The following is a 24,341-nucleotide window of genomic DNA, read 5'->3' as shown; positions in this document are numbered from 1 at the left end:
CTTTTCTGTCATCCATCTTTTATCAGAGCATTGATTCATTTTATATATTTTTTTTCTTTTTGTAGACAAAACTAAAAAGTGCAGTCTAGTTACAAGACCTATTAGATGCAACAAGAATGTTAGTTCCCCGTACAAGGTAGAACTATGAACTCAACTCTTTGTGTCTTATTTCCAAAAAGCATGTCTGATCTATCCTTTCCATGTGTTGAATACTGGTAACGACAATATGGTCTTCCTTTTTTATATGTAGACCAGGTCGTGAGAGTGATAGTGATCCAGAAGACCTTGAACATGCTGAGAAGCTTAGCCAAGTTAAAGCAGTTATTGAAGAGGTTCTTTAGTACTTTCTCTTTTTTTGTTGAATATAGTCCGGAGAAAGTATTACATAGTATCATTTAGTAATACTATTTTATATTATTTTTTTGTTGAATATACTATCTTATAAGTAAGCTAGCATTATGCATTTTTTATTTAATTCATGAGGTCATGTTCAAAGCAGTCAAAAAACCTAGAAAATTAATAATCGAACCAGCTACCTTTTTTTATTATACCGGATATTAGTTCCACCAATAATCGTGGTCAACTTACCAACATGGTGCATATATGTCAAATTGACAAATCTACATTTAAGTAACCCAACCTGTAAGGGATTTAGATTTTTTTGTGTGAATCTCGTGGACTGATCTATCGCAGATTGGGGTTCATAGGTGAAGTTTCAAGAAATTGTTATAATTTGATTGGTCGATTGTTTTTAATTTTTATTTATTTAATTTAGATCTAAAAATTTAAGATAAGTCTAAAATCATTTAACATCACTTGCCATATAATCTAACGAATATTACAAATAACAATTTATGGAAACTAATTTTTGAAATTATAGAATGATTAATAATGTTTTGTTTATTACTTTTAATATTTATAAACTATAAAATACAATGAACGAAATTTTATATAAGATAATTATAATAGTTTTATACTCTACTTGATGAATTGTGTTCGAATATAATTATATAATAACTATTTTAAATATTACAAAATTCAAAAATATTTATTAATATTATTTTAAAATTATTTATCATTGTTTAAAGAATAAATTTATCATAATTTTAAAATAATTTATAAAATGCTTACAAAATGCAAGGCAAAGTTGCACTTTCAAGAGTTAAGTCGAGATCTAGTTTAAAAATCCTAATAACTGGTAAAAAAGGGAAGCCGCAAACAAAAATATTGAATGTTGTCTACAAACAAGTTTTTCAGAATATTTCGTAGTCACGGTACGTAATTTTAATAATATAAAATTGGCATAGAAATTTTAAAATAAATAAACTGTTGCAATTATTTATTTTTTGTATTTGCTAGATGGGTTGTGATGAGTTAGGAGACCGATGACGGTATGCCAATTTAATATTATTTCATGTTCAATAAAATTTAGAAATTTATAAATCTATCAAATAATGTTAACCCGTTAAATTGCTTACAAAATTTATTTAGTTTTTTGCAAATTTTTAATTGAATTTGCTTTTTTTATCGAGAAATGTAGTTCATAATTTATATTATTTATGGATAATATTTTGATTTTTATTATATTTTCTTTTATTATATATACATAAATGTTTGTTTATTATTTATAGAAAAATAATATTATTCACCTAAAATAAAGAATTACCAAACATATACAATACAATTCTAATTAATGATAATATAAAATCTGTTACTTCTAAAACTATACACTATTTATTCCATTTTTTGAATGAAAATATCTTCGTAAACATACAAAATATTTTGTGACGTTGCAATTATACATACACACAATATCTGCTTCTTCATACTGACGTTACTGTGTTCCCTCTCGTGAAGTACGGGTCGAGAGAACACATGATGCAGGCCGATCATGTTCTTATGCCCGCACAGGGTGCGGACCGGTCACCTAGTATATATTAAATGATACTTTATATTCATATGATTTTATGATATCTTTTTATTACAAAAAAAACTAAAAGCATTGTTCACAAAATTTTCATTGTAAGATTTTGAACAATTTTATTATTTTATAGTCGTTTTAAAAATTCAAAATATAACATATAAGAAAAAAATTAGATTTTTTATTATATAGTTAATGTGATTGTTTAATTTTCTTATAATAAATTAAGCAAAAATGATGGAGGATACAAAAGCTATTATCAAATCTTTATTATTGAAAATCATTAATTATCGTATATATGTTAATCATATTAGGTTATATCGTAATTTTTTATTTTTTTTAAAAAGAATGGAGAATATTATTTTATGCATTTCTAATCAGTTTGATAGTTAACTTAATAAAAGTATAATATAAATTTTGATGGACCAACTTATTTTTTTAAGGATTCTGATAATCATCGTTATGATAACACGTGGCTACACTCAAAAATTGTAATGCTCATCAATTAATATATATATATATATATATTAGTGTATACTCAATTCTATGTTATCAAACATTAATATATAATGCATAAAAACTAAATTCCTTAATTTTCATGAAACAGCTAAAAATAATAGAAAAGGATAAATTTGCATGAAACGTAAAATACAAAACATATAGGTATAGTATTGAACTTATACTAAATAACAATTTAAAAATATCCCATCACTGATGTCACATTAAATATTAAACCAAACAACTCAAAAACTAACAGTATACATATCATTATTTGAACTAGATCGTGGTCCGCGCTATGCGCGGATTATTGGTTTATAAAAATTTAGAATTTATGATATTGTATGAATCTGTATAAGTCGATGACAAAAAAAATCACTCTCACTTAATACAAATTGTATCTGTTGTAATTGTTATATGTTGTTGAGGGTTGTATTTTACATAGGATACTAAGTTGGTTGACTGCATATTGAGAGTTTATTTTGTTCCTCTTGTCAAGTTTATCTATAATGTCAACGGTGTTTTTAAAGTAGAAGTGTGTTCTTGGTGTTGAGGCGAACAATGCACATATAATTGTGAAACAAATAATTAGATTGTATTTAATTTAATAAGTTTTTTTGCTATATTTTTTTATATTTTTTCAACATGTTTTAATATAAATTTAGAACCTGCGTAATAGCTTTGATTGTTACATCTAGAATTCTTAGCTAATTCATCAACCAAAGTCAGCCTATTTCTAGGGACATAACAAAAGGAAAAATCATAAGATTTGGAGCTTTCCATTATATCTTGTAACATGGAGACTCTGTGGTACGGACCTTTGGGATGGTTGTTTGACCGGTATATTGTTGCAACACATATATGATTGGTTTGCAATCACTGATGAAAGCAACTTTCTTAAAATTTAGCATCCTCATTTGCTTGACTGCCATTCGCAATGCCTCTGCTTTTGGTTTTAGTGATGTGTTTGTAGCTCTGATTGAGGATGATCTTTCACAATGTGATCTCTTTTCTGCTGGAAGACTATTGATACGCATTTTCCATATTCTTCATCTTATGAAGAAATTTAGATACCAAAAAAAAAAAAAATCTTTTATCCTTCTTCAGACTCAACAACATATGATTTTGCGTTCTATATCATATTTTCTTTATATAATTATAAGCTGACGATTGTTACAATGGTTTAACAAAATATTTAATTTTTATTTCTCCCCGTCATCAAAATCTTCATATTATATACAAATATTTTGGTCGAAAAAAAAAATTAAAAACTTATAAATTTTTGAAATTTGTTGTGCCAAAATCAAATGTATAGAATATATAAATTTTTATTGTTGACTCAAGTATACAATTATCAATCACTTTCCTCACTCCGCCTTTTTGCTTATAATACCATTTCTTTAGTCTCTACCAGACCAGAGCTTGACACATCACCTTGACAATTATCTGTTGGAACAGCCAGTAAGTTTGCGATTCATCATTTAATTCCTTCTTACTCTCTTGCTTCTTCATCAACTTAGCCAAAGCTACAGGTTTGCAGGTTCTGTAAGAATCATACCCAAACATGTGAGAAACATATTTATTCAAACAATTTTGTAGATTGTTTGTAGCACAATTGCTTCAGAATTTTTTTGTGTGTGAGGTAGAATGACAATGCCATAGTTAATGTATGCGAATAACAGCAGTTACAAAATGATGATTGTCTTGCATTCCCTTTAACCAAATCTTAAACTAACTAAAACAGATGTGCCCCAAACTAACCAAATCTTTTTAACGAATATTTACACATGCAAACTCAACTCATGCATGACACATGAAACTGTTAAGTGTTGTTGCTGATTTCATAGAAATTACATGAAGCTTACTATTAGAGATTTAACAGAAATAGAAAAGTGTTGGTGCCTAAAGTGACTGAGATAGACCATAGACTTATTAAATGAACATCAACTGAAAAAAGGCACTTAATGAAAGAAATCTTGAATGTGTTATTAAAAAACCTTAAGAAGGAACTTAGCAACAATGTGACAGGTATACAAATAGAGCTCTAGAGATAAGATGCTAACAATTATTGCACATGCGGGTAGCACAGTTAAAAGCTCACCCGAAGGTTTCTCTGGTCTCTCACCAGATGGCACTGGAGGATACAAAGCTGGTTAACGTGTAAGACTCGACTGTTGGAACACATATACTATCGTGAGGATTTGATAATATGCTCTAGAGGCTTTAAATTATGTAAACTCAAAAAAAAGATGTTACTAACTCTTGGTTTTGAGCTAGAGTGGAGCTAGAGCCAAACTGTGGATACTTCAAGATTGTCCAATCAAATACATGTCAAACTGATAACCTGCAAATATATAACGTTAGACAAAATTTGATTAGTTTTTATAAAAAACAATCTTCAAGCATAAGCTACTGGAATGTAAGAATATGGAGTTTCTGTGAGGCATTTTATCAAACACGTAGCCTGCTATGAATATACATATTCCATAAAAAAGAAAAGACAGCTTACAAAGATAACATGTTTTGCTCGGATTTGATTACTCTTCCTCGGCCACTCTGAACTGCTAGTGCTTTTATATTAAGCTTAATCCTGAAATGCACATTTTTAATCAACTAAACAAACAGATTCATGAAAATATTTGTAATTCAAGTGAACGATCTCGTTTTATTACTAATGTTTTGCAGGCTATTGAATGATCTCGTGAATGCCTTTTCGGACATACGACTCAACTTAATCGCTGCATGTATTTTGAAAATAATCTACAACATGGAATAGACACGGGTGTAAGTAAAAGTAAGATACTTTAGATATACCCACAACTGAAGCTGATTCAATTGTGAATTTTTGATAGGCTGCAATTTTCAGATAGATCACATCTTTACAGATCTCACCCAGTCAAATCCAATGATAACATAGATGAAACGGAGTCAAATACCAGTGATGTCTTACAACGCCGATGATGGATGATTGAACTGAGCGTCAGAAAGGCGGCAAATTTCCTAAGCTTTTCTGACCAGAAGCTTGTTGTTAGAGATCATGCTTTCCAACTATGCCAGCTTTTATAGAATTGGTGAGGGGAAGCCAAATAGTTGACGGTTTTATCATTGGGGAAGAAATTAACGGGGATATTTGCTGTGATAAACGACTCCATATTGTAACGGGTGATTTCTGAGAGGAGGAAGGTTAAAGGTCTATTAGCAGCTGAGGTTAGAGTCAAGAGACTATAGAGCTTTTTTGAATGAATATTTTTGCTGTTAAGCCCAGAGTTGGAAAGACAAACAGAAACCTTTGCAAATGGGCTGCCGTAATGGTTTGGGCCTGTCAGTTAAACATCCGAGATGACTTGGCAGCTTGATTGGTGGGGAATATCTTGTCCTACATGACACTTTTTAGAAGCTCTAAAAATAGCTGCTTTTATATAGTGGGATTGCAATCTCTAGGCATTAATAAATTTGTAATGTCGACATTACGCAGTATACATATCATCCTTTGGTATCCAAATTATTGAAATCAATTAAGTATTTTTATTTAAATAGGAGCATATTAGAAAGACGACGAAAAGGGAGGTAAAAAACAAAAGTCAAAGGGTCCATGATGATGAATGGAAGACCCTGCTCCCATCCCTCCCTTGCCCCATTTCTACTGCCTCACGTGCCTTTGCCTTCTGCAAAAATTAATTATTCATATAAGTTTAGTTTAACTAAATAATTATTCATATCAAAACAGAATTAAGAGATGTTCATCCTGTATTAAACATTAAGAAGTTACTCATTAGGCGAAAATTCAAGATTCTGTACCTGCATGGAATCAACAGCATCAGCCTCCGAGTTAAAGTCATAATACGAACTTGCTGCCGTAAGCTTCATAGATAAAAACTTATTCCACATAAAAAAACGAATTAGCAATTATTGAAACGAATGTAAATAATTAGAAATATGTAATAGTATAACCTTATAATTGTTATACCTCAACTTGATTTTGTAACGACTGGACATAATTAATTATCTCGTCCAGCATCGTAGCCATTCCCATTGCCTGTACCAAAATAAATCAGTAAAAAAATATTGTTAAAGTCTAAACAAAATTATAATTTGATTTAAATCGATCATAATCACCTTATAACATCCGGGCACTATATCTTTCAGGCATTTCAATCTCTCGTTTATTTTCCCTCGTCTAACCTGAAATTCAACATGAAAATCTTTGTATTCATATTTTTCATTAATCATACAATTTAACATTAACAACATATTGAATTCATAAATATACTTGATTAGATTATCAATTTTTACCCGCTCTGCTAAGCTGTGGCTATCAGTGGCTTGACCCCTTTTGGCTCTAACATGAACAACTACTCTCTCTTTCTCTTCTTCTCTGTTCTTTGACATTTTCCCTCTCCTTAAAGAACTCTGTGTTTTGACAAGAGTAAAAATAGTTAGAATAGATTGTTATTATAGTTATATGTGGAATTAGGGCTTCGAGGTCAATTAAATACATTTTTGGTTCCATTAGTCGAAACTTGAGCAGAAGAGGTAGATAAAGTTTGATCAGAGACACTGTTCTCCGACGTAGATACGGACTCCATTAATGTTTTTCTCTTCTTGGTATCGATTCCTGAAGAAGAATCGTCGTTGTTGTGAGTATTATAATTAGGGAGTAAAATCCCTTGATGAAAACCATTGTTTTCGGGGGATTTTCCGGGGAAATGTTCCGGAAATTGTTGGTGTTGTTGGTGATGAAAGAAAAGAGAGTCGAGAGAAGAAGAGAAAGGAGAAGCGAACATTGTCTGAAAGGGGTTAAGAGTGTTGTTGAGTTCTGCAAGTTGAGTTATGGGATCGAATGTCTGAAAATCAGAAGAGAGATTCGCCATAATTGATTTCTATATATATATATGTATATATTATTTATTGAAGATGGAGAGTGGCTGTTTTCGATCGAGTAATTCTGTTTATATATAGACACTGGTTTCCCATTTTTGTTTTTTAACTGCAAAGACAAGAAGAAAAAAAAGACAATAAGAAAATCAAAAGGTGGGCCAGTGAAAGTGAGAGTTATAGGGATTTTTGTAATGAAATGGGTCCCACTAAATTTAACAGATATATCCAAATAGAGAAAGTAGGTTATTGTTTGAAGAGTGATTTACATTTAAAGACAGTTTCTGAGTTTTTATTACACTCAGAGACAGTTTCAACTACTAAGGTAGTTTATCTCAACTAAAACAGAACGAAACATTGGTTTTTCCAACTAGAGGGACCCATACGTTTCTCTTTCTTCTTCTTCTTTTGTTGTTGTTTTTTTTTCTAGCCAAAAATAAATTTTATTATCTCTTAATCTTCCCAAACAAGAAAAAGAAGACAGGAAGATCTCAAACACTCCAGACCCGTAATAATATATACCGCCAAAGCCCTTGTGTTCAGTTCATCTCCACTTGTGCTCTTTAACTCATCTTCTTTGACAAAAAACTCACTATTTTTGAAATCTGAATGTGAAAAATATTTTATAGATGATAAAACTACGATCTTGAAGTGTAACATATAATTAAACGTAAAAGAATGAAAGATTATGTGAAAGAAATCAATGGCGGCCGTAAATTTTTTGGAGAAAACCCTAAAATTTTGAGGAAGACGAAGACATATTTACTAAAATGCCACTAATTAAAAATTTTGAAAATAAACAAAATATGTACACATTCATGGGTCGTACACATGGATAATAATGTGTATGTACACTATTATATTAATAATTTGTAAACACATATAAAAGTGTTTGCGTGTTTAACATTTACTTATAAAAGAAATTTACAAGTATGTACAATATTTTATCAGATATATTGCATTCAGTTGTGTTCTGATATTGGTAAGTTTGAACATGTCCATGTTGTGTAATATAAGTAAATATGTACATTTACATGTTCAGTGTTCATATGGACAACGTGGGAACAACCATTTGTACAAATGAATCGGTGTATATGAATCATTTCGTATAATATGATACACGTGGACAGTAAAATATATGTGTACACGTTGAAGATATTTAACACACTGAATAGTTTTAAAGTATCATTCAAAATGTGATTTTGGGATTTTAACCAGACAATGTGATTTGCGGTTTTAGTGGAGAAGCATGATTGTACGGTACATTGCTTTAATGATATATAATATACACACAAGTGATGATGGACACATAAACACATATAAACATGTACACGTGTACACATGTTAACATGTACAAATTTACACATGTATGCATTCCAAACCCTGATTATGCAATTATGTATACAAATACAATATTAACAATTAAATACTACTTAAATAATCAAAATTAACTAATAAGATGCAATAGTAACATCTAAATGCTCATATTGTACTTGTACATCTATTTCATAGATGTACATATATACATCAACATCAAAGTGTACATGTGTACACTGCATATGTTCTTTAGATATAAACAAATTGCACCACAATTGCATAAAATATCATAATTACAATAAAATTATATGGTTAGATCACAATTAGATATCGTGTTTTTTCACTAAAACTGCAAATCACATTGTCTGGTTAAAAACCCAAAAACAAAAAAAAAAATCAAATTTTGAATGATACTTGAAAGGTACTTAGTGTGTTAAATATCATCAACGTGTACACATATATTCTACTGTCCATATGTACAATATTATATGAAATGATACATGTACACATAATCATTTGTACATTTTTCATATTATGATATTTAATAATTCTAATGATTTTGAGAATAGTTGCTAAAAAGATGTATTTATAGGTTTTTGGTAAAAAAATTTCTTCATTTCATTCGAAAGGGTCTAAAATGCAAATTTAAAAGTTTTAGTTTAACTGAAGATGACTTATTTGCAAATCTGAAAGTTTTAGGGCAACAGTGGAAATATTTAAAATTACAAAGATCACATATGAAAATTAAAGAAAATTAATTTCAAGGTCCAACAATGGCGAAATAATCTCAGATGCGGTGGCGGCTTCCCTTTACGGTCCACCGGAGGCACAAAGACAGACTGAGATCACCACAAACACCTTTTGGGACACCGTGGAAGATAGTCTGAGGGCACAAGGTTGAGGCTTTCCATCGGATTTGAGATACTACAAAAAAAAGATCTGTGTAGAAGAAAGGAGATGGTAGTAGAGCTCGTCGTACTTGTGAATTATGGTGGAAAACTTGTTGACTTACATCAATCATGATATCTATGGTTTGTGATGGTAAATCAGTCACTATGAGCTAAATTTGTGGCTCAATCTGAATTTTGCAAAGATAATCTTTTAAAATAAAAAGATTAGAAGTCAAAGATTTTAAAATGAAGAAGATGAAAAAGTTCGAGAGAAAAAAAGAAGAAGATAAAAGATAGCTGAAAGTGGGTCAAGAAGATAAGAGAGAGAGATGAAAGTTGGTCCTATTTACAATATAGTTCTGTTTTAACTTGGAAAACCCAACGATATGTGATGAAGTTAGAGAAAAATGTGTCTGTAGTATAAACTGTCTTATTGTGTTATAAATAGCTTAAAACTGCCTTTGAGTGTAATTCTTTCTTGTTTGAATGGGACCATGAGGTCTATTTAGGCAACTTCTTAGAGCATGATTAATGCATGTTTTTTAGAGTGAAGTTCTTTGCATAATATAAAATACAGTTTCTTAACTTTTAACAAAAAAAAATTAAAAAACGTTTTTTATATCTTTTAACTAAAAAATCTAAAAGACATCTTTTATATCTCGTTAAAAAAACTTCACTCTAAGAGACATGCATTAATCATGCTCTAAGGGGGAAGAACTCGAGAATTTTTTTTTTTTGATCAAAGAACTCGAAGTCTTTAAAATAAAATCATTTAGTACCCTTTTCTTCTTCTTTCTTAAATACCTAATCTACTGTGAGAACAAATGACTAATGGAGTGTACTTATATAGTTATGTCTGTCTGCTTTTGTGACTATTGTTTTAGTCAATGTTCCATAGTCTTTTGTTTAGCAACATGTAGTCCGATCAAACACGTTTTTCTTCTGGATTCTAACTTTGGAGTTTGGTTTCTATCTAGTTACTTTGACTTTGAGCATTGCTATATGCTAGTGTACCTAGTAACTACTACCTACTAGCAAACTGAGATACCAGAAATGCCGAAAACGTGAGGGAAGAACTAACTTTTTTGAATGCATGATTTCCAAAACTTCGTAAAGTCGTTGAATATTTTTAAATTTACGTACCAAATAACCGAGCCTCGTAGTCTGGTGGAAAAGGAACCTCGGTTGAGGTGCCCGCCATCACGAGTTTGAGCCCTGGTCACAGCGGATTTAACATGGTTTCCGTTTGGCATCCAGGACCTTTCTAGCCAGTTCCGATTGGACGCGGTGGGATAGTCGGACTAAGTGAGAGATCCGGATACCTAGATTATCAAAAAAAAAAAAAAAAAAATTTACGTACCAAATTAATAGTTTTTCAATCTAAATTTTAATGACCTTCAGCGAGTCTTAGTATCTTAATTCTTAAAATGTTGGACTAATTAAACAAAAGCAAAGCCAAAGTAGAAGTCTTCTTTGGTTTAAGGCTTTAAGCACAAGTGATGCAAAAATAAGCAAATGCAAGATGAACACTACCCCAAAACTCTACGTAACACACTAATAATTATTTTCTTAGGTTTGGTGATTTAGTTATGGCAGTCGAACTATTTACGGAACTATATACAAATAAGATCATTACAACTAGAAGCCATATATATATATATATATATATATATATATATATATATATATATATATATATATATATATATATATATAAGACTCTTACGTTGGCTTTATAATTAAACCAAAGAAGACAAAAAAACAGGTAAATCTATACTATTAAAAAAGAAGGGCATTTTTGAGGTAAACTTTTATTTTGAAACTATTTACAGATTCATGCCACTGTCTTATTTAAAACATATGTTTTTTTATTTAAATCCTAACTAAATCTATTTAATCCTAACTAAATCTATTTAATCCAGCAATATTTAGTTTTAAGATTTCTTAAATAACTGAACAGCAGTAAAATCTCATATTTTAACTAGCTCTTAATTTTACGATTGATTTGTTTGTTGTTAATTGTTTTGATCTCTTTTGCAAACTAAAAATATTTAAATATATTTTAAATATCTGAAATTAAGTTATAATTAGAAACTATGTGAAAAAAGATTGTCAATATTTTAAAATATTTATGTGTTGCAATTATCATTTAAAATGACCACATAGATGTAAATTTTTAATTTATATGTGATGCAAATACCATTTTTAATACCCTTTGATCAGAAAGCTTTGAATCAAAGAACAACCTAGCATTGTTTCTAGGATGGCTCATATGGAAGATGAGAAACAAACTGCTGTTCCAAAATAAGAGAGAGCATATCACCCATACTATTAATGCAGCTATCATGGATAAGAAACTATGGGATGAAGCTATCCAACTCAAGGAACAGCCGCAGTTACCCTCTCAGCCAACTCCTCCTAATTCCATCAGCGACATCATTGGAGAAGATACAATGCTTTATTGTATTGCTGATGCATCTTGGAAAACTTCTAATGAACTAGCAGGAATAAGGTGGTCCTTGCATAGCAAAGAAGGCACTCTACTCATCTAAGGCAGCTCAGCAATTGAACCGACAGAAACGGCTTTACAAGCCGAAGCAATGGCTATTTTGCTTGCTGTTCAACAGTTACATGCCCTATATTATAAGAATGTGATGTTACTAAGTGACTGCGCACAGCTATTTAACAACCTGGACATCTTATCGCAAGGAGAGAACAAAAGAAGTAATTAGAATGAAATATCTACTATAGTTCAAGATGTCCTTGTTTTAGCTAGGCTGAATAATTTTACTTTTAAGCATGATCCTAGAAACTTTGTTCAACATGTTGATCAGTTAGCAAAAAGAGCAAGGATAATGTCTCAGCAATATGTAATATTCTGGCTCTAAACCATTGTAATTTTCAAGTAATAAATCAGTTGACAAAAAAAAAAGTTATTGAACTGGATGTTACATAGATGATAGATCTTTTCTTAATTGAATTATCAGCCAAATATTTATTAGTAAATCTGAGATTTATGTCACAGAAAGCGAGATTTTTTGAAGACGAACACTTGCAGAAAAATCATTAATCAAAGTAGGAACCATGAAGAAAACCATTAAAACATTATGGGTATCAAACTTGACACAAAAGGACAGCAAATCCAATAAAGCATGGAAAACAAAAGACTGAAGATGAAGATAGACTAGCACTTGGGTTTAGGACAATGACAATCAGTGGCGATTTTTTTAGCATTTGGTGAGTCGAGGAAAGATTTGAAATTGGGGTTCTTCATGTACTGGCAGACACAGTGTTGTTGCTGGTTCAGCCTGGTGCAACATGTATCCGACGGCTTAGAGCCTTTCAGTATGGCCTCCTCGCATGGGATAAGCTGCATAGGGTCACATGACTGTCCTGCAACAACTCTGTTTTCTTGAGCAACAATGAGCAAGAGAAGGATTGCACAAGTGAACAACACTGGTTTTGAGCAAGAAAACTTCATTGTCTCCTCTAAGTTGGAGTTCTATAAGAGAGAGAATAAGAAGAAGAATTCTGGTTTGGAGTGTAGAGTGGGTCTCTCTCTCGTTCAATAAATATAGGAGATGGCTTTGTGCGAGTCACGTTACTCAAACGAGAGTTCATGATTACACAGAGATCTCAAGATTTATAACTCAATCTCTGTCTAAGCTCAAAGAGATTATTAAAATTGTAAAAAGGTGCTTATACAGACAACATCATTTGGGAGAAGTGATGAAACCATGTGCACCCACCCAACATATTCATCAGCTTTCTGCTATAATAAACTTGTTGGACAGTTAAAATTAAATATAAAAGCACGTTCAAAAGTATACATAAATTCATTAGAGTAGAGTACGATATAAGGTATTACCACTAAGGAAGTACAAACACATGGTTCTAAAGTTAGAAATTAAGGCCAACTTGCACCAAAACATGTTCTGGTTCCATTCACTATGCAGTTGCTTCCTCTCAAAAATCTTCGATTACTAGGATGTAATGTAAGTCTGTAACAGAACAAAAACGCTTGCCTTAAGATAGTTATTAATCATGCAACAAATAAAATAAAGATACCATTAATCATGGGAAATCGAAACTCACCAAGTTAATCACTTTCAGAGTCGGAAAAAGACGAGTGATCAGGCTTTAGACCACCAATCTTGATACCAAGCTCAGACAAGTCAACATCTTTCAGGCCATCAATCTTGACATCAAGACCAGACAAGTTAACATCTTTCAGACTATCAAACTCTTCACCCGAATCAGAATCACCATCACTTAGGTCATCACACTCTTCATCTGAATCACCATCACTCAGGTCATCACTCTCTTCATCTGAATCACCATCACTCAGGTCATCACTCTCGATATCGGAATCAGATGAATCACCATCACTCATGTCATCATTCTCGACATCTGGATTAGACGAGTCACCATCACTCTCGACATTGTCATCGACCTTATGTGAGTCATTAATTGGATACTTACGCACCTCCTCCATCACCTCATCGTCGCTTTCATCGTGCTTACCAGACAACTTCCTAGTCATCATCGCCTCGAACAAATCAGGCAACGCATCCTCGTCTCCATCATCCAAGAAGCTTTGTATCCTCTTTTTCAGCTCTGTAGAAACCAAAAAAGGGTTTAAGAAACTGTAAACACAAATTGTACGAGCTCACACGTGATCAGATCAAAGACAGATGAACGTGTCACCTTCTTTAGAAACAACCTCGTCGCTTCCCGAGCCACGAGCCGAGTTGGACTCGGAAGAGAAGAAGACGAACCGGGAAGTTACTCGGTTGAGTGAAGGAACAACAACGCGAGGGTTGATCTTCGGATGTCGGAGAATCGTGGGAGGGTGGTGGATGAGATTTCGAGCCAATAAACTGGGAAACCTCTGCACGAATCGTCTCATGGGGTTCGCCTCGAGACTAGGGTTTATGATTGAATGAGGAAGGGGATGAGGTTTATACCTTAAACCGGTCCGATCGAATGGAACCGGTTCGTTCTTGTTCTCGTTTTAAAACGGATGAGCTTGCCCACTCTGGCCCAACCCAGCCCAAATTTGACACACTCTTTCGCTCACAAAACCCCGATTCGTATTCAACTAAACTAACTTTGGTAACTGAGATGTTGTTGACTTAATCTTTTGAGGCCTGTAATGATAAAAAGAAAAGGGTGAATATAATCAAAACATAAAACCAATATAATTTGTTAAGAAGAAAAAATAAGAATGAAGAGAAATTGATCATACATACAGTTCGATCACATATCATATCCTGGTGGCCATAATGAGGACCTCATGGTGATCCAAAGACTTTGAAAGTAGCTAAATGTCCTGGAATCAGCTTTACTACAGTCTACAGTCTCTGCTCATCAGATCAACACCATTGCACACCGATTAATGATTACATCAATCTATAGATAACTAAATCTTGAATTCGCGGTTAAATATTTTGTGGAGTAACTACCGTGTACTGCATCAAGAGGGCAGACTACGTCCCAGGTCGCTACAGAGCTAAACTTGGGACATTGGTTTTGCTGATATGATCCTTGTAAAAGAAACTAACGGTTCTGTCACTAAGAATCGATGAGAAAGAGATTCTTGATCATCTTTAAGATTTTTCTTGTAGGTAGAGTCAAAGTTTGTAGTGTAAAAGGTCAACTTCTTTTGTACTTTCTTTGTTCTGTTTTCTTTGCCACGAGAGAAACACTGTTATTGATTTAGTTAAGTTGTTAGTTACTCTAAACCACGTATTATTCATATCAAGCTTTCTAATATTTTGATCAGAATATTAAGCACTAATACATAATAACCGTGGAAACATTATAAGTACAACGAACGAGGTAATACTGATTCAAAGTACGATGAATTAATTAACACATTAGAAAAGCAAAAATAAATAAATAAATAAAAATTTAGGAGTCATTGTGAAAGATTCTTGGCTTTACAATTTATCAGAGATTTTTTAAGTCATAATCTTATCTTCTTCTTTGTTTGACTGGGTTAATTCATTATCATATAGCCTCCAAAATATTAAAATCTCTTTGTGTTTGGTTCCCAATACAAACTACAAGTATAATCTTCTCTTATTTTCTTTGACAGAGTTAATTCATTATCATATAGCCTTCAGAATATTTAAATATTGTTTGGTTCCCAGAAAAAACTACGTGTATAATCTTGACACCCCATATGATTAGCAGTCGTAATTGCAACCATGATCTAAATATTTCCGTTTTAAAAAGTAATGGTATGCGAAGAAACAAGTTCTTCAACTCTATTGACATTGCCATCCCCACCAAAACTCAGGTTCTATCTCTTTGAGTCTTTGACTCTCTCTAGTGAGCTTTATTAAGCTAGTATATTAATATATACTATTGTTTTTCGTGTTAAAGCCGGCATATATTTTGGGTAATTAAAATACCAAAGACAGATAAGTCATGCAGTGTTTGTAGTTTTCATTCAGATATTTATACTATACCAGATTAGCTGAATCGTTTTAAGACAAAATAAGTCATGCAGTGTTTGTAGTTTTCATTCAGATATTTATACTATACCAGATTAGCTGAATCGTTTTAATTTTTATTATACTAAATGTTGCTAGCAAAAAAGATAAAATATTTTTTTGAAATCTAAAGAGAAAAAATTGTTTTGGCAGGACAAATAAAAAAGGTAAAATTGTTTTGGCAGGACAAAAAAGGCCAGATAAAGTAACATTAAAAACTCACTAGATTTTTTAACCGCGCTACGCGCGGATAAGATATTATATGTATTTCTCAATTCTAAAAAATAATGTATAATATTGTATTATATTATTTAAAAAATATAAAATATGACTACATAACATAAATATATTTTTTAAATTTTCTTTGTGAAAATAATTATGTTGTTTGATTGTTGTACTTGATTCACATATTTGCATAGATATTTGTGATAGATGAATAACTATATTTTTATTATCAGTAAATAATATATATTTATTATATAATATAAGAAAAATAAAATTATTTACTTTTTAAACAAACTTGTCTCATGTTGGGGACTCGGTTATAGACATATCATATACGAATGAGACATTTTTACAGTTATCAATCTTCTTAACATTGAAAAAACAAATCTACATATCAAAACAATATCTCATACGATCTATTTGTGGAATAATTACTCTGAAGAAATTGAATTTAGGCATCAAAAAGGACTGAAAATGTATGTGCATATATGTTATCTAAGTCTGCTTCACAAAGTACTATTCATTGTTCATATATCATTAATGTCCATCCTATTTTTTTGTCCACCATTTCTTAAACATCTTGAAATAACTGATGCTAATTAATAATAAACTTTTTGCTGGAAAAAAAATCAAATTTGTCTAATTATCGCTTAAATATTTTATTAATATAGTCTAAGAAGCTTTTAAGTGATATCATAGTTTAATTTATTAGTTTTTTTGTTAATTTTTAGAGGTTTTTGTATTTAAGATTTTTTTCCATATTAAGCTTCTATTTCTTTCACAGAATTGATATATATATATCATAAAAATTACCATCAAATCAGTTTTACTTATTTATTATTTTGTTTTAACAAAAATACACTTTTTAAATAATTTAATTTAAAATAAAATTATATATTAATTTGCTGTATTTTAACCATTTCATTGATTTAATTAATTTGCTTTGGTGGATAACTTAAAAAGTTTTCATATGAATCGGAGAAAGTAAATTTATGTTGTTATATTATATTTATTTTGTGTATATAGAATCTATATATAATTCTAGTGTAATAAAGAAAGAACATTATTTTTTTGTAACTTCAAAAAGATACATTATTACAATTTAAAATGAATCAAAATTGAAGAAAATGGTAATTAAATATTTGTAAATCTAATTGTTTAGTTGGATTCTCATGAAAAAAAAATCGATTGGTTAAACAAATGTTTCAAAATTTGTTGTGGTATTGTTTTGTCTATAAATTATAAAATTTATTGAATTAATATATTTAATTATTGCATCCTTAAATAATATTTTATTAAGACATTAGAAAAATATGTTTTGAGTTGTTTTGTCAAATTGTACAAAAATCTATGCTTTTTCATATTTGTAACTTCAAAAAGATACATTATGATAATTTGAAATTAATCAAAATTGAATAAAATGGTAATTAAATATTTGTAAATCTAATTATTTTTTTATCTTGTTTAGTTGGATTCTCATGAAAAAAAATCGATAGGTTAAACAAATGTTTCAAAATTTGTTGTGTTATTGTTTTGTCTATAAATTACAAAATTTATTGAATTAATATATTTAATTATTGCACCCTTAAATAATATTTTATTAAGACATTAGAGAAGTATGTTATGAGTTGTTTTGTCAAAATTTTACAAAAATCTATGTTTTTTCATATTTGTCACGAAAATTTATATGTTAAACTTACTTTTACAAAATTCTTAACTTTGTCACGAAAACAAAAATCTATGCTTTTTCATACTTGTCAACGTTCTCACACTTTCTAAGAATATATTAGCTTAGTCACTTACTTATTTTTTTTTTACAAAATAAAGTATCGGAGTCTTGAAAGTTGAATTCATATTATTGTAAATGTACATAAGAGTTTGTGATTATATACTTAGTGGTTCTTGTATATGTGTCCAAGAAAGTTTCAATGGCTTAGTGGTAACTGTCCTATATATATATCATACTAACCCGGGTTCGATTCTCACCTTTGCATTGTTTTTTTATTTTTTACGAAAAAAAATGAGATGACATGGCAATTTCGGATTCTCTGATTGGTTGATTTTTCTATTCTATGTGGACACCCTCTCCATGGCTTATATCCCCTTTTAGTATAGTATAGATTAGAAAAAAACAGAACACGACAGAAAGAGAACACAACTTGGTATTTGTAACAAAAGTAAAATAAAACAAAATATGTTAAAAAAAGAAAGAAAAGAAAAATACTTTTGGATTCAGTCCCCGACGAATCGTCGCCTCTTCCTTCCCAATGCACAGCCATCTATACTATACTAAAAGGGAGATATAAGCCATGGAGAGGGTGTCCACATATGATAGAAAAATCAACCAATCAGAGAACCCGAAATTGCAATGTCATCTCATTTACTTTTCGTAAAAAATAAAAAAAACAATGCGAAGGTGAGAATCGAACCCGGGTTAGTATGATATATATATAGGACAGTTACCACTAAGCCATTGAAACATTCTTGGACACATATACAAGAACCACTAAATATATAATCACAAACTCTTATGTACATTTACAATAATATAAATTCAACTTTCAAGACTCCGATACTTTGTTTTGTAAAAAAAAAATAAGTAAGTGACTAAGATAATATATTATTAGAAAGTGTGAGAACGTTGACAAATATGAAAAAGCATAGATTTTTGTTTTCGTGACAAAGTTAAGAATTTTGTAAAAGTAAGTTTAACATATAAATTTTCGTGACAAATATGAAAAAGCATAGGAAACAATTAAAATATACTTCTCTAATGTCTTAATAAAATATTATTTAAGGATGTAATAATTAAATATATTAATTCAATAAATTTTGTAATTTATAGACAAAACAATAACACAACAAATTTTGAAACATTTGTTTAACCTATCGATTTTTTTCATGAGAATCCAACTAAACAAGATAAAAAAAATAATTAGATTTACAAATATTTAATTACCATTTTATTCAATTTTGATTAATTTCAAATTGTCATAATGTATCTTTTTGAAGTTACAAATATGAAAAAGCATAGAGTTTTGTACAATTTGACAAAACAACTCAAAACATATTTTTCTAATGTCTTAATAAAATATTATTTAAGGATGCAATAATTAAATATATTAATTCAATAAATTTTATAATTTATAGACAAAAAAAGACCACAATTTTTTTTAAAACATTTGTTTAACCAATCAATTTTTTTTTCATGAGAATCCAACTAAACAATTAGATTTACAAATATTTAATTACCATTTTATTCAATTTTGATTCATTTCAAATTGTAATAACGTATCTTTTTGAAGTTACAAAAAAATAATGTTCTTTCTTTATTAAACTAACATTATATATAGATTCTATATACACAAAATAAATATAATATAACAACATAAGCTTGCTTTCCCAGATTCATATGAAAACTTTTTAGGTTATCCACCAAAGCAAATTAATTATATCAATGAAATTGTTAAAATACAGCAAATTAATATATAATTTTATTTTAAATTAAATTATTTAAAAAGTGTATTTTCGTTCAAACAAAATAATAAATAAGTAAAACTGATTTGATGGTAATTTTTATGATATATATATATATATATATATATATATATATATATATATATATATCAATTCTGTGAAAGAAATAGAAGTTTAATATGAAAAAAAATCTTAAATACAAAAACCTCTAAAAAGTAACAAAAAAAACTAATAAATTAAACTATGATATCACTTAAAAGATTCTTAAACCATATTAATAAAATATTTAAGTGATAATAAGACAAATTTGATTTTTTTTCCAGCAAAAGTTTATTATTAATTAGCATCAGTTATTTCAAGATGTTTAAGAAATGGTGGACAAAAAAATAGGATGGACATTAATGATATATGAACTATGAATAGTACTTTGTGAAGCAGACTTAGATAAAATATCTGCATATCCATTTCCAGTCCTTTTTGATGCCTAAATTCAATTTCTTCAGAGTAGTTATTCCACAAGTAGATCATATGAGATATTGTTTTGATATCTAGATTTGTTTTTTCAATGTTAAGATGATTGATAACTGTAAAAATGTCTCTTTCGAATATGATATGTTTATAACCGAGTCCCCAACATGAAACAAGTTTGTTTAAAAAGTAAATAATTTTATTTTTCTTATATTATATAATCAATATATATTATTTACTGATAATAAAAATATAGTTATTCTTCTATCACAAATATCTATGCAAATATGTGAATCAAGTACAACAATCAAACAACATAATGATTTTCATAAAGAAAATTTAAAAAGTATATTTATGTTATGTAGTCATATTTTATATTCTTTAAATAATGTAATACAATATTATACATTATTTTTTTAGAATTGAGAAATACATATATCAGTTAGACAAATTAAGCGTTAATTAAACAAATTTGATTTTTATTTTGTGAGCAAAAAGTTTATTATTAATTAGCATTACTTATTTCAAGATGTTTAAGAAATGATCGACAAAAAAATAGGATGGACATAAATGATATATGAACTATAAATAGTTTTTTTTTAAGCTGACTTAGATAACACATATGCACATCCATTTCCAGTCTTTTTTTATGCATAAATTCAATTTCTTCAGAGCAGTTATTCCACAAAGAGATCGTATGAGATATTGTTTTGATATTCAGATTTGTTTCTTAATTGTTAAGAAGATTGATAAGTGTAAAAATGTTTCATTCGAATATGATATGTCTATAACCGAGTCCCCAACATGAGACAAGTTTGTTAAAAAGTAAATAATTTCATTTTTCTTATATTATATAATAAATATATATTATTTACTGATAATAAAAATATAGTTATTCATCTATCACAAATATCTATGCAAATATGTGAATTAAGTACAACAATCAAACAACATAATGATTTTCACAAAGAAAAAATAAAAAATATATTTATGTTATGTAATCTTATTTTATATTCTTTAAATAATATAATACAATATTATACATTATTTTTTAGAATTGTGAAATACATATAATATCTTATCCGCGCGTAGCGCGGATAAAAAATCTAGTTTTATATAATAGCTCCTCCACCTGAACGACAGGAGAAGAATTAAAAGAAAAAAACCTTAAACTATTTTCGAAAGGTTTCATCTTCTTCGAACAGACTTGCGTAACCGATCTCGCTATGTCCGTAGCAGACATCAGGTGAGGAAAAACATTCGAATTCAGTTTCAGTGTTTTTGTTCCTTCATGCTGTGAATTTAAAATATTCAAGGTTTATGCTCCTTTATTGTATTGAGGTGGGTTCGAACTGATGACAGACATGATTCCCAAAAAAAAAGTTTTCTAACTTTTAATACGCAGAGATGATATATTTTTGTGGTTGAATCAAAGTGTTAGCCTTTAGGTTCAATCTCATTCGAAACTGCTGGACCAATGAATATATGAGTTTCGCTGATTGTTTATGTTGTTTATGTATTGGTATAGGATGGAGAACGAGCCTGATGACATAGCTAGCGACAATGTAGCAGAGATTGACGTGAGTGATGAAGACATTGATGCGGAAGACCTTGAGAGAAGGATGTGGAAGGATCGTGTACGTCTCAAAAGAATCAAAGAACGAACTAAAAGCGGTTCTCAAGCGAAGGAAGCGCCCAAGAAGATCTCTGACCAAGCGCAGAGGAAGAAAATGTCTAGAGCACAAGACGGTATACTCAAGTACATGCTAAAGCTAATGGAAGTCTGCAAAGTCCGCGGGTTTGTGTACGGCATCATACCCGAAAAGGGGAAGCCGGTGAGCGGCTCCTCCGACAATATAAGAGCTTGGTGGAAGGAGAAAGTGAAGTTTGATAAGAACGGGCCAGCTGCGATTGCTAAATACGAAGAGGAGTGTTTAGCGTTTGGGAAGTCAGACCGGAATAGAAACTCGCAGTTTGTTCTGCAAGATCTTCAAGACGCTACTTTAGGGTCTTTGCTGTCTTCTTTGATGCAGCATTGTGATCCTCCTCAGAGGAAGTATCCGTTGGAGAAAGGGACTCCTCCTCCGTGGTGGCCGACGGGGGATGAAGAGTGGTGGGTGAAGCTTGGTCTGGGTAAAAGCCAGAGTCCTCCTTATAGGAAGCCGCACGATCTCAAGAAGATGTGGAAAGTTGGGGTTTTGACGGCGGTGATCAACCATATGTTGCCTGATGTTGCGAAGATTAAGAGGCATGTTCGTCAGTCTAAGTGTTTGCAGGATAAGATGACGGCGAAAGAGAGCGCGATTTGGTTGGCGGTTTTGAACCAAGAGGAGTCCTTGATTCAGCAGAATAGTAGTGATAATGGAACATCTAATGTAACTGAGATACGCCGGAGAGGTAATAATAACGCTGAAAATATGGTCAACAGTGACGGTGATTATGATGTTGATGGGACAGAGGAGGCTTCAGGTTCACTAACAGCTACGTCGCAGCCAGTAAGAGATCAAGACAAAGCAAAGAAACAAAGGAGAAGGAAAAGACCAAGAAGCATATCAGGAACTGTCAGTAGACAAGAGGAAGAACAGAGAAATATTTTACCTGACATGTATCATGTTGATGCCTCTCTGCTAGGACATAACATCAACGGTACTCATCACCATCAGGAAGGTGTTCTAGAGCCAAACATTGCCTTAGGAGCAGAGGAGAACGGTCTGGAAGTGATAGTTCCTGAGTTTGATAACAACTATACTTATTTTCCACCTGTCAGTGAACAAGCTATGATGCCTGTAGACGAGAGGCCAATGCTTTACGGACCAAACCCTAACCAGGAGTTGCAGTTTGGGTCAGGTTACAACTTCTATAATCCCTCTGCAGTGCTTGTGAATAATCAGGAACAAGACCTCATCCATACGCGGATAGAAATGAACGCACCTCGCAGCAACGGATTTGAGGCCTCAGTAGGTGTAGGTGCACCTGATGGTTTACATGAAGACGGTGTAGCAGGAAGAGATTTGCCTCCTCAGTTTCAGAGGGACAGTAACATTCTGTCTCCATTCAATGACTTGGCGGCGTTTGATAGTAGCACATTTTACTCTGGGTTTGATTCGTATGGTGCATTTGATGATGACTTCTCATGGTTTGGAGCTTAGTTTCTTGACATCTTTGTTGAGAGGTTACATGGCATGTGTATGTCACACACCAAACCATCATAGTTTATAATCTTTTGGTATTGTCTTAAATTTTCTTTTTGCAAGTTATGTTGCAGGTTCAAAAGAACATGGCAATAGTCTGGCTTAGTTTTTTTACTTTTGAATAACTTGCCAGACACAGCTTTCCCCCATTGTAATGTTTGCCAGGGAAAGCAGTGGGTGTATGTTGTATTGTTGTGTATATTAACCATGTGAGGAATTCATCAAGTTAAATGAGCTAACTATGAGCTTGATTATGAGATCTTTGACCTTAACCTTAAAATGATTTGCAAAGATCATCGACAGAAATCTTATCCAGTGAATTGCATAAGACGTATCTACCACTTTACCAAATTATTAGTTTCAACTCTTTCGCGCTTTAGTATGTTACTTGACAGTCACGTCATTAAGCTAACTGACTCTAAATCCTAAAATCTTTGCCGCCTCGTGTCTTCAAATCTTCTTCATTTTCTTGCCCTCTCTGTTGTTTCTTTTTTTTTTTCTCAAGGAATTCCATAGAAAGTCTCAGACTCAGAGCTAAGTGAATTTATGGTTAAGTAAAAATAAATCTGTGAATATAATAAAACTAACAAAATTAAGTAAATTTGTGGATAAAGAAGAAATAAGCTTTTTTAAACAAAAAATAATAATTAAAAGAAATAAATCTTTCAAATTCTAATTAAGTATGTCATAATTAAAATTAAGTAAATATACCACTATGTTTTTTTTTGAAAATAAATGTCAGAATTTAATTAATTATGTCAAATTTAAATAAATATGTAGTGAAAATAAATTACATATATCAATAATAAATTTATTACTTCATGTAACATTGATAAAATATTTTTATGGTTAAGAATATAATAATTTAATTTAGTAATAAAATGTAAATTATAATTTTATATAAGATAGTTCGGTCTGGCTTTCTTCTTCTCTCAATTGCAATTACTCTGGAAATTGATCCCTCCTGTAATCAATAGAA

At 30.7% G+C, this 24,341-nt stretch overlaps 4 protein-coding genes across 12 annotated transcripts; 1 reads left to right on the top strand and 3 right to left on the bottom strand.

Annotated features, from left to right (window-relative positions):
* Nucleotides 1-1,986: 1,986 nt before the first annotated feature.
* LOC103852865 (transcription factor BEE 3) lies at nt 1,987-11,152 on the bottom strand. 6 transcript variants are annotated; one of them, XM_033285422.1, is made up of 8 exons: nt 6,916-11,152; nt 6,536-6,829; nt 6,387-6,455; nt 6,218-6,295; nt 4,929-6,084; nt 4,680-4,763; nt 4,521-4,590; nt 1,987-3,962 (listed from the first exon to the last, which is right to left on the bottom strand). In XM_033285422.1, the coding sequence occupies exons 1-5, from the start codon at nt 7,288-7,290 to the stop codon at nt 6,001-6,003; spliced, it is 900 nt and encodes a 299-aa protein (XP_033141313.1). In that variant the 5' UTR covers nt 7,291-11,152; the 3' UTR covers nt 1,987-3,962; nt 4,521-4,590; nt 4,680-4,763; nt 4,929-6,000. The 6 variants fall into 6 exon arrangements, with proteins under 6 accessions (XP_033141313.1, XP_033141311.1, XP_033141312.1 ...); XM_033285420.1 differs by having other exon boundaries at nt 4,680-6,084; XM_033285421.1 differs by having other exon boundaries at nt 4,521-5,009; nt 5,092-6,084.
* A 1,324-nt stretch (nt 11,153-12,476) lies between these two features.
* LOC103852864 (non-specific lipid-transfer protein 2) lies at nt 12,477-13,045 on the bottom strand. The gene has a single exon (XM_009129763.2). The coding sequence runs from the start codon at nt 12,980-12,982 to the stop codon at nt 12,686-12,688; it is 297 nt and encodes a 98-aa protein (XP_009128011.1). The 5' UTR covers nt 12,983-13,045; the 3' UTR covers nt 12,477-12,685.
* A 234-nt stretch (nt 13,046-13,279) lies between these two features.
* LOC103852861 (clumping factor B) lies at nt 13,280-14,689 on the bottom strand. Of its 3 annotated transcripts, none has more exons than XM_033285424.1 (4): nt 14,209-14,689; nt 13,930-14,118; nt 13,597-13,851; nt 13,280-13,502 (listed from the first exon to the last, which is right to left on the bottom strand). In XM_033285424.1, exons 1-3 carry the CDS (start codon nt 14,408-14,410, stop codon nt 13,601-13,603), a joined length of 642 nt encoding a protein of 213 aa, XP_033141315.1. In that variant the 5' UTR covers nt 14,411-14,689; the 3' UTR covers nt 13,280-13,502; nt 13,597-13,600. The 3 variants fall into 3 exon arrangements, with proteins under 3 accessions (XP_033141315.1, XP_009128009.2, XP_033141314.1); XM_009129761.3 differs by having other exon boundaries at nt 13,597-13,884; nt 14,209-14,688; XM_033285423.1 differs by having other exon boundaries at nt 13,597-14,118; nt 14,209-14,687.
* Nucleotides 14,690-14,795: 106 nt separating this feature from the next.
* LOC103852860 (ETHYLENE INSENSITIVE 3-like 3 protein) lies at nt 14,796-23,593 on the top strand. 2 transcript variants are annotated; one of them, XM_033285414.1, is made up of 2 exons: nt 14,796-14,800; nt 21,855-23,593. In XM_033285414.1, the coding sequence occupies exon 2, from the start codon at nt 21,902-21,904 to the stop codon at nt 23,318-23,320; it is 1,419 nt and encodes a 472-aa protein (XP_033141305.1). In that variant the 5' UTR covers nt 14,796-14,800; nt 21,855-21,901; the 3' UTR covers nt 23,321-23,593. The 2 variants fall into 2 exon arrangements, with proteins under 2 accessions (XP_033141305.1, XP_009128008.1); XM_009129760.2 differs by lacking the exon at nt 14,796-14,800 and adding an exon at nt 21,160-21,417 and having other exon boundaries at nt 21,700-23,593.
* Nucleotides 23,594-24,341: the final 748 nt, after the last annotated feature.

This window comes from Brassica rapa, chromosome A02, assembly GCF_000309985.2.
Source record: "Brassica rapa cultivar Chiifu-401-42 chromosome A02, CAAS_Brap_v3.01, whole genome shotgun sequence".
Classification (NCBI taxonomy): Eukaryota; Viridiplantae; Streptophyta; class Magnoliopsida; order Brassicales; family Brassicaceae; genus Brassica; species Brassica rapa.
Note: the sequence above shows the minus strand (reverse complement) of the source record. Positions and strands in the feature narration are given on the sequence as shown.

Bases quoted from the DNA above. Each gene is read 5' to 3' on its own strand.
- LOC103852860 (XM_009129760.2), top strand. From the start codon at position 21,398: ATGTCCGTAGCAGACATCAG. The intron at 21,418-21,699 runs GTGAGGAAAAAC...GTATTGGTATAG, and splicing joins ATGTCCGTAGCAGACATCAG to GATGGAGAACGAGCCTGATG.
- LOC103852865 (XM_033285417.1), bottom strand. From the start codon at position 7,290: ATGGCGAATCTCTCTTCTGATTTTCAGACATTCGATCCCATAACTCAA. The intron at 6,830-6,915 runs GTATTTAATTGA...GTCAAAACACAG, and splicing joins CGACTAATGGAACCAAAAAT to AGTTCTTTAAGGAGAGGGAA. The intron at 6,296-6,386 runs GTATAACAATTA...ATGTGGAATAAG, and splicing joins CGTTACAAAATCAAGTTGAG to TTTTTATCTATGAAGCTTAC.
- LOC103852861 (XM_033285423.1), bottom strand. From the start codon at position 14,410: ATGAGACGATTCGTGCAGAGGTTTCCCAGTTTATTGGCTCGAAATCTC. The intron at 14,119-14,208 runs GTGACACGTTCA...TGGTTTCTACAG, and splicing joins CGAGGTTGTTTCTAAAGAAG to AGCTGAAAAAGAGGATACAA.
- LOC103852864 (XM_009129763.2), bottom strand. From the start codon at position 12,982: ATGAAGTTTTCTTGCTCAAAACCAGTGTTGTTCACTTGTGCAATCCTT.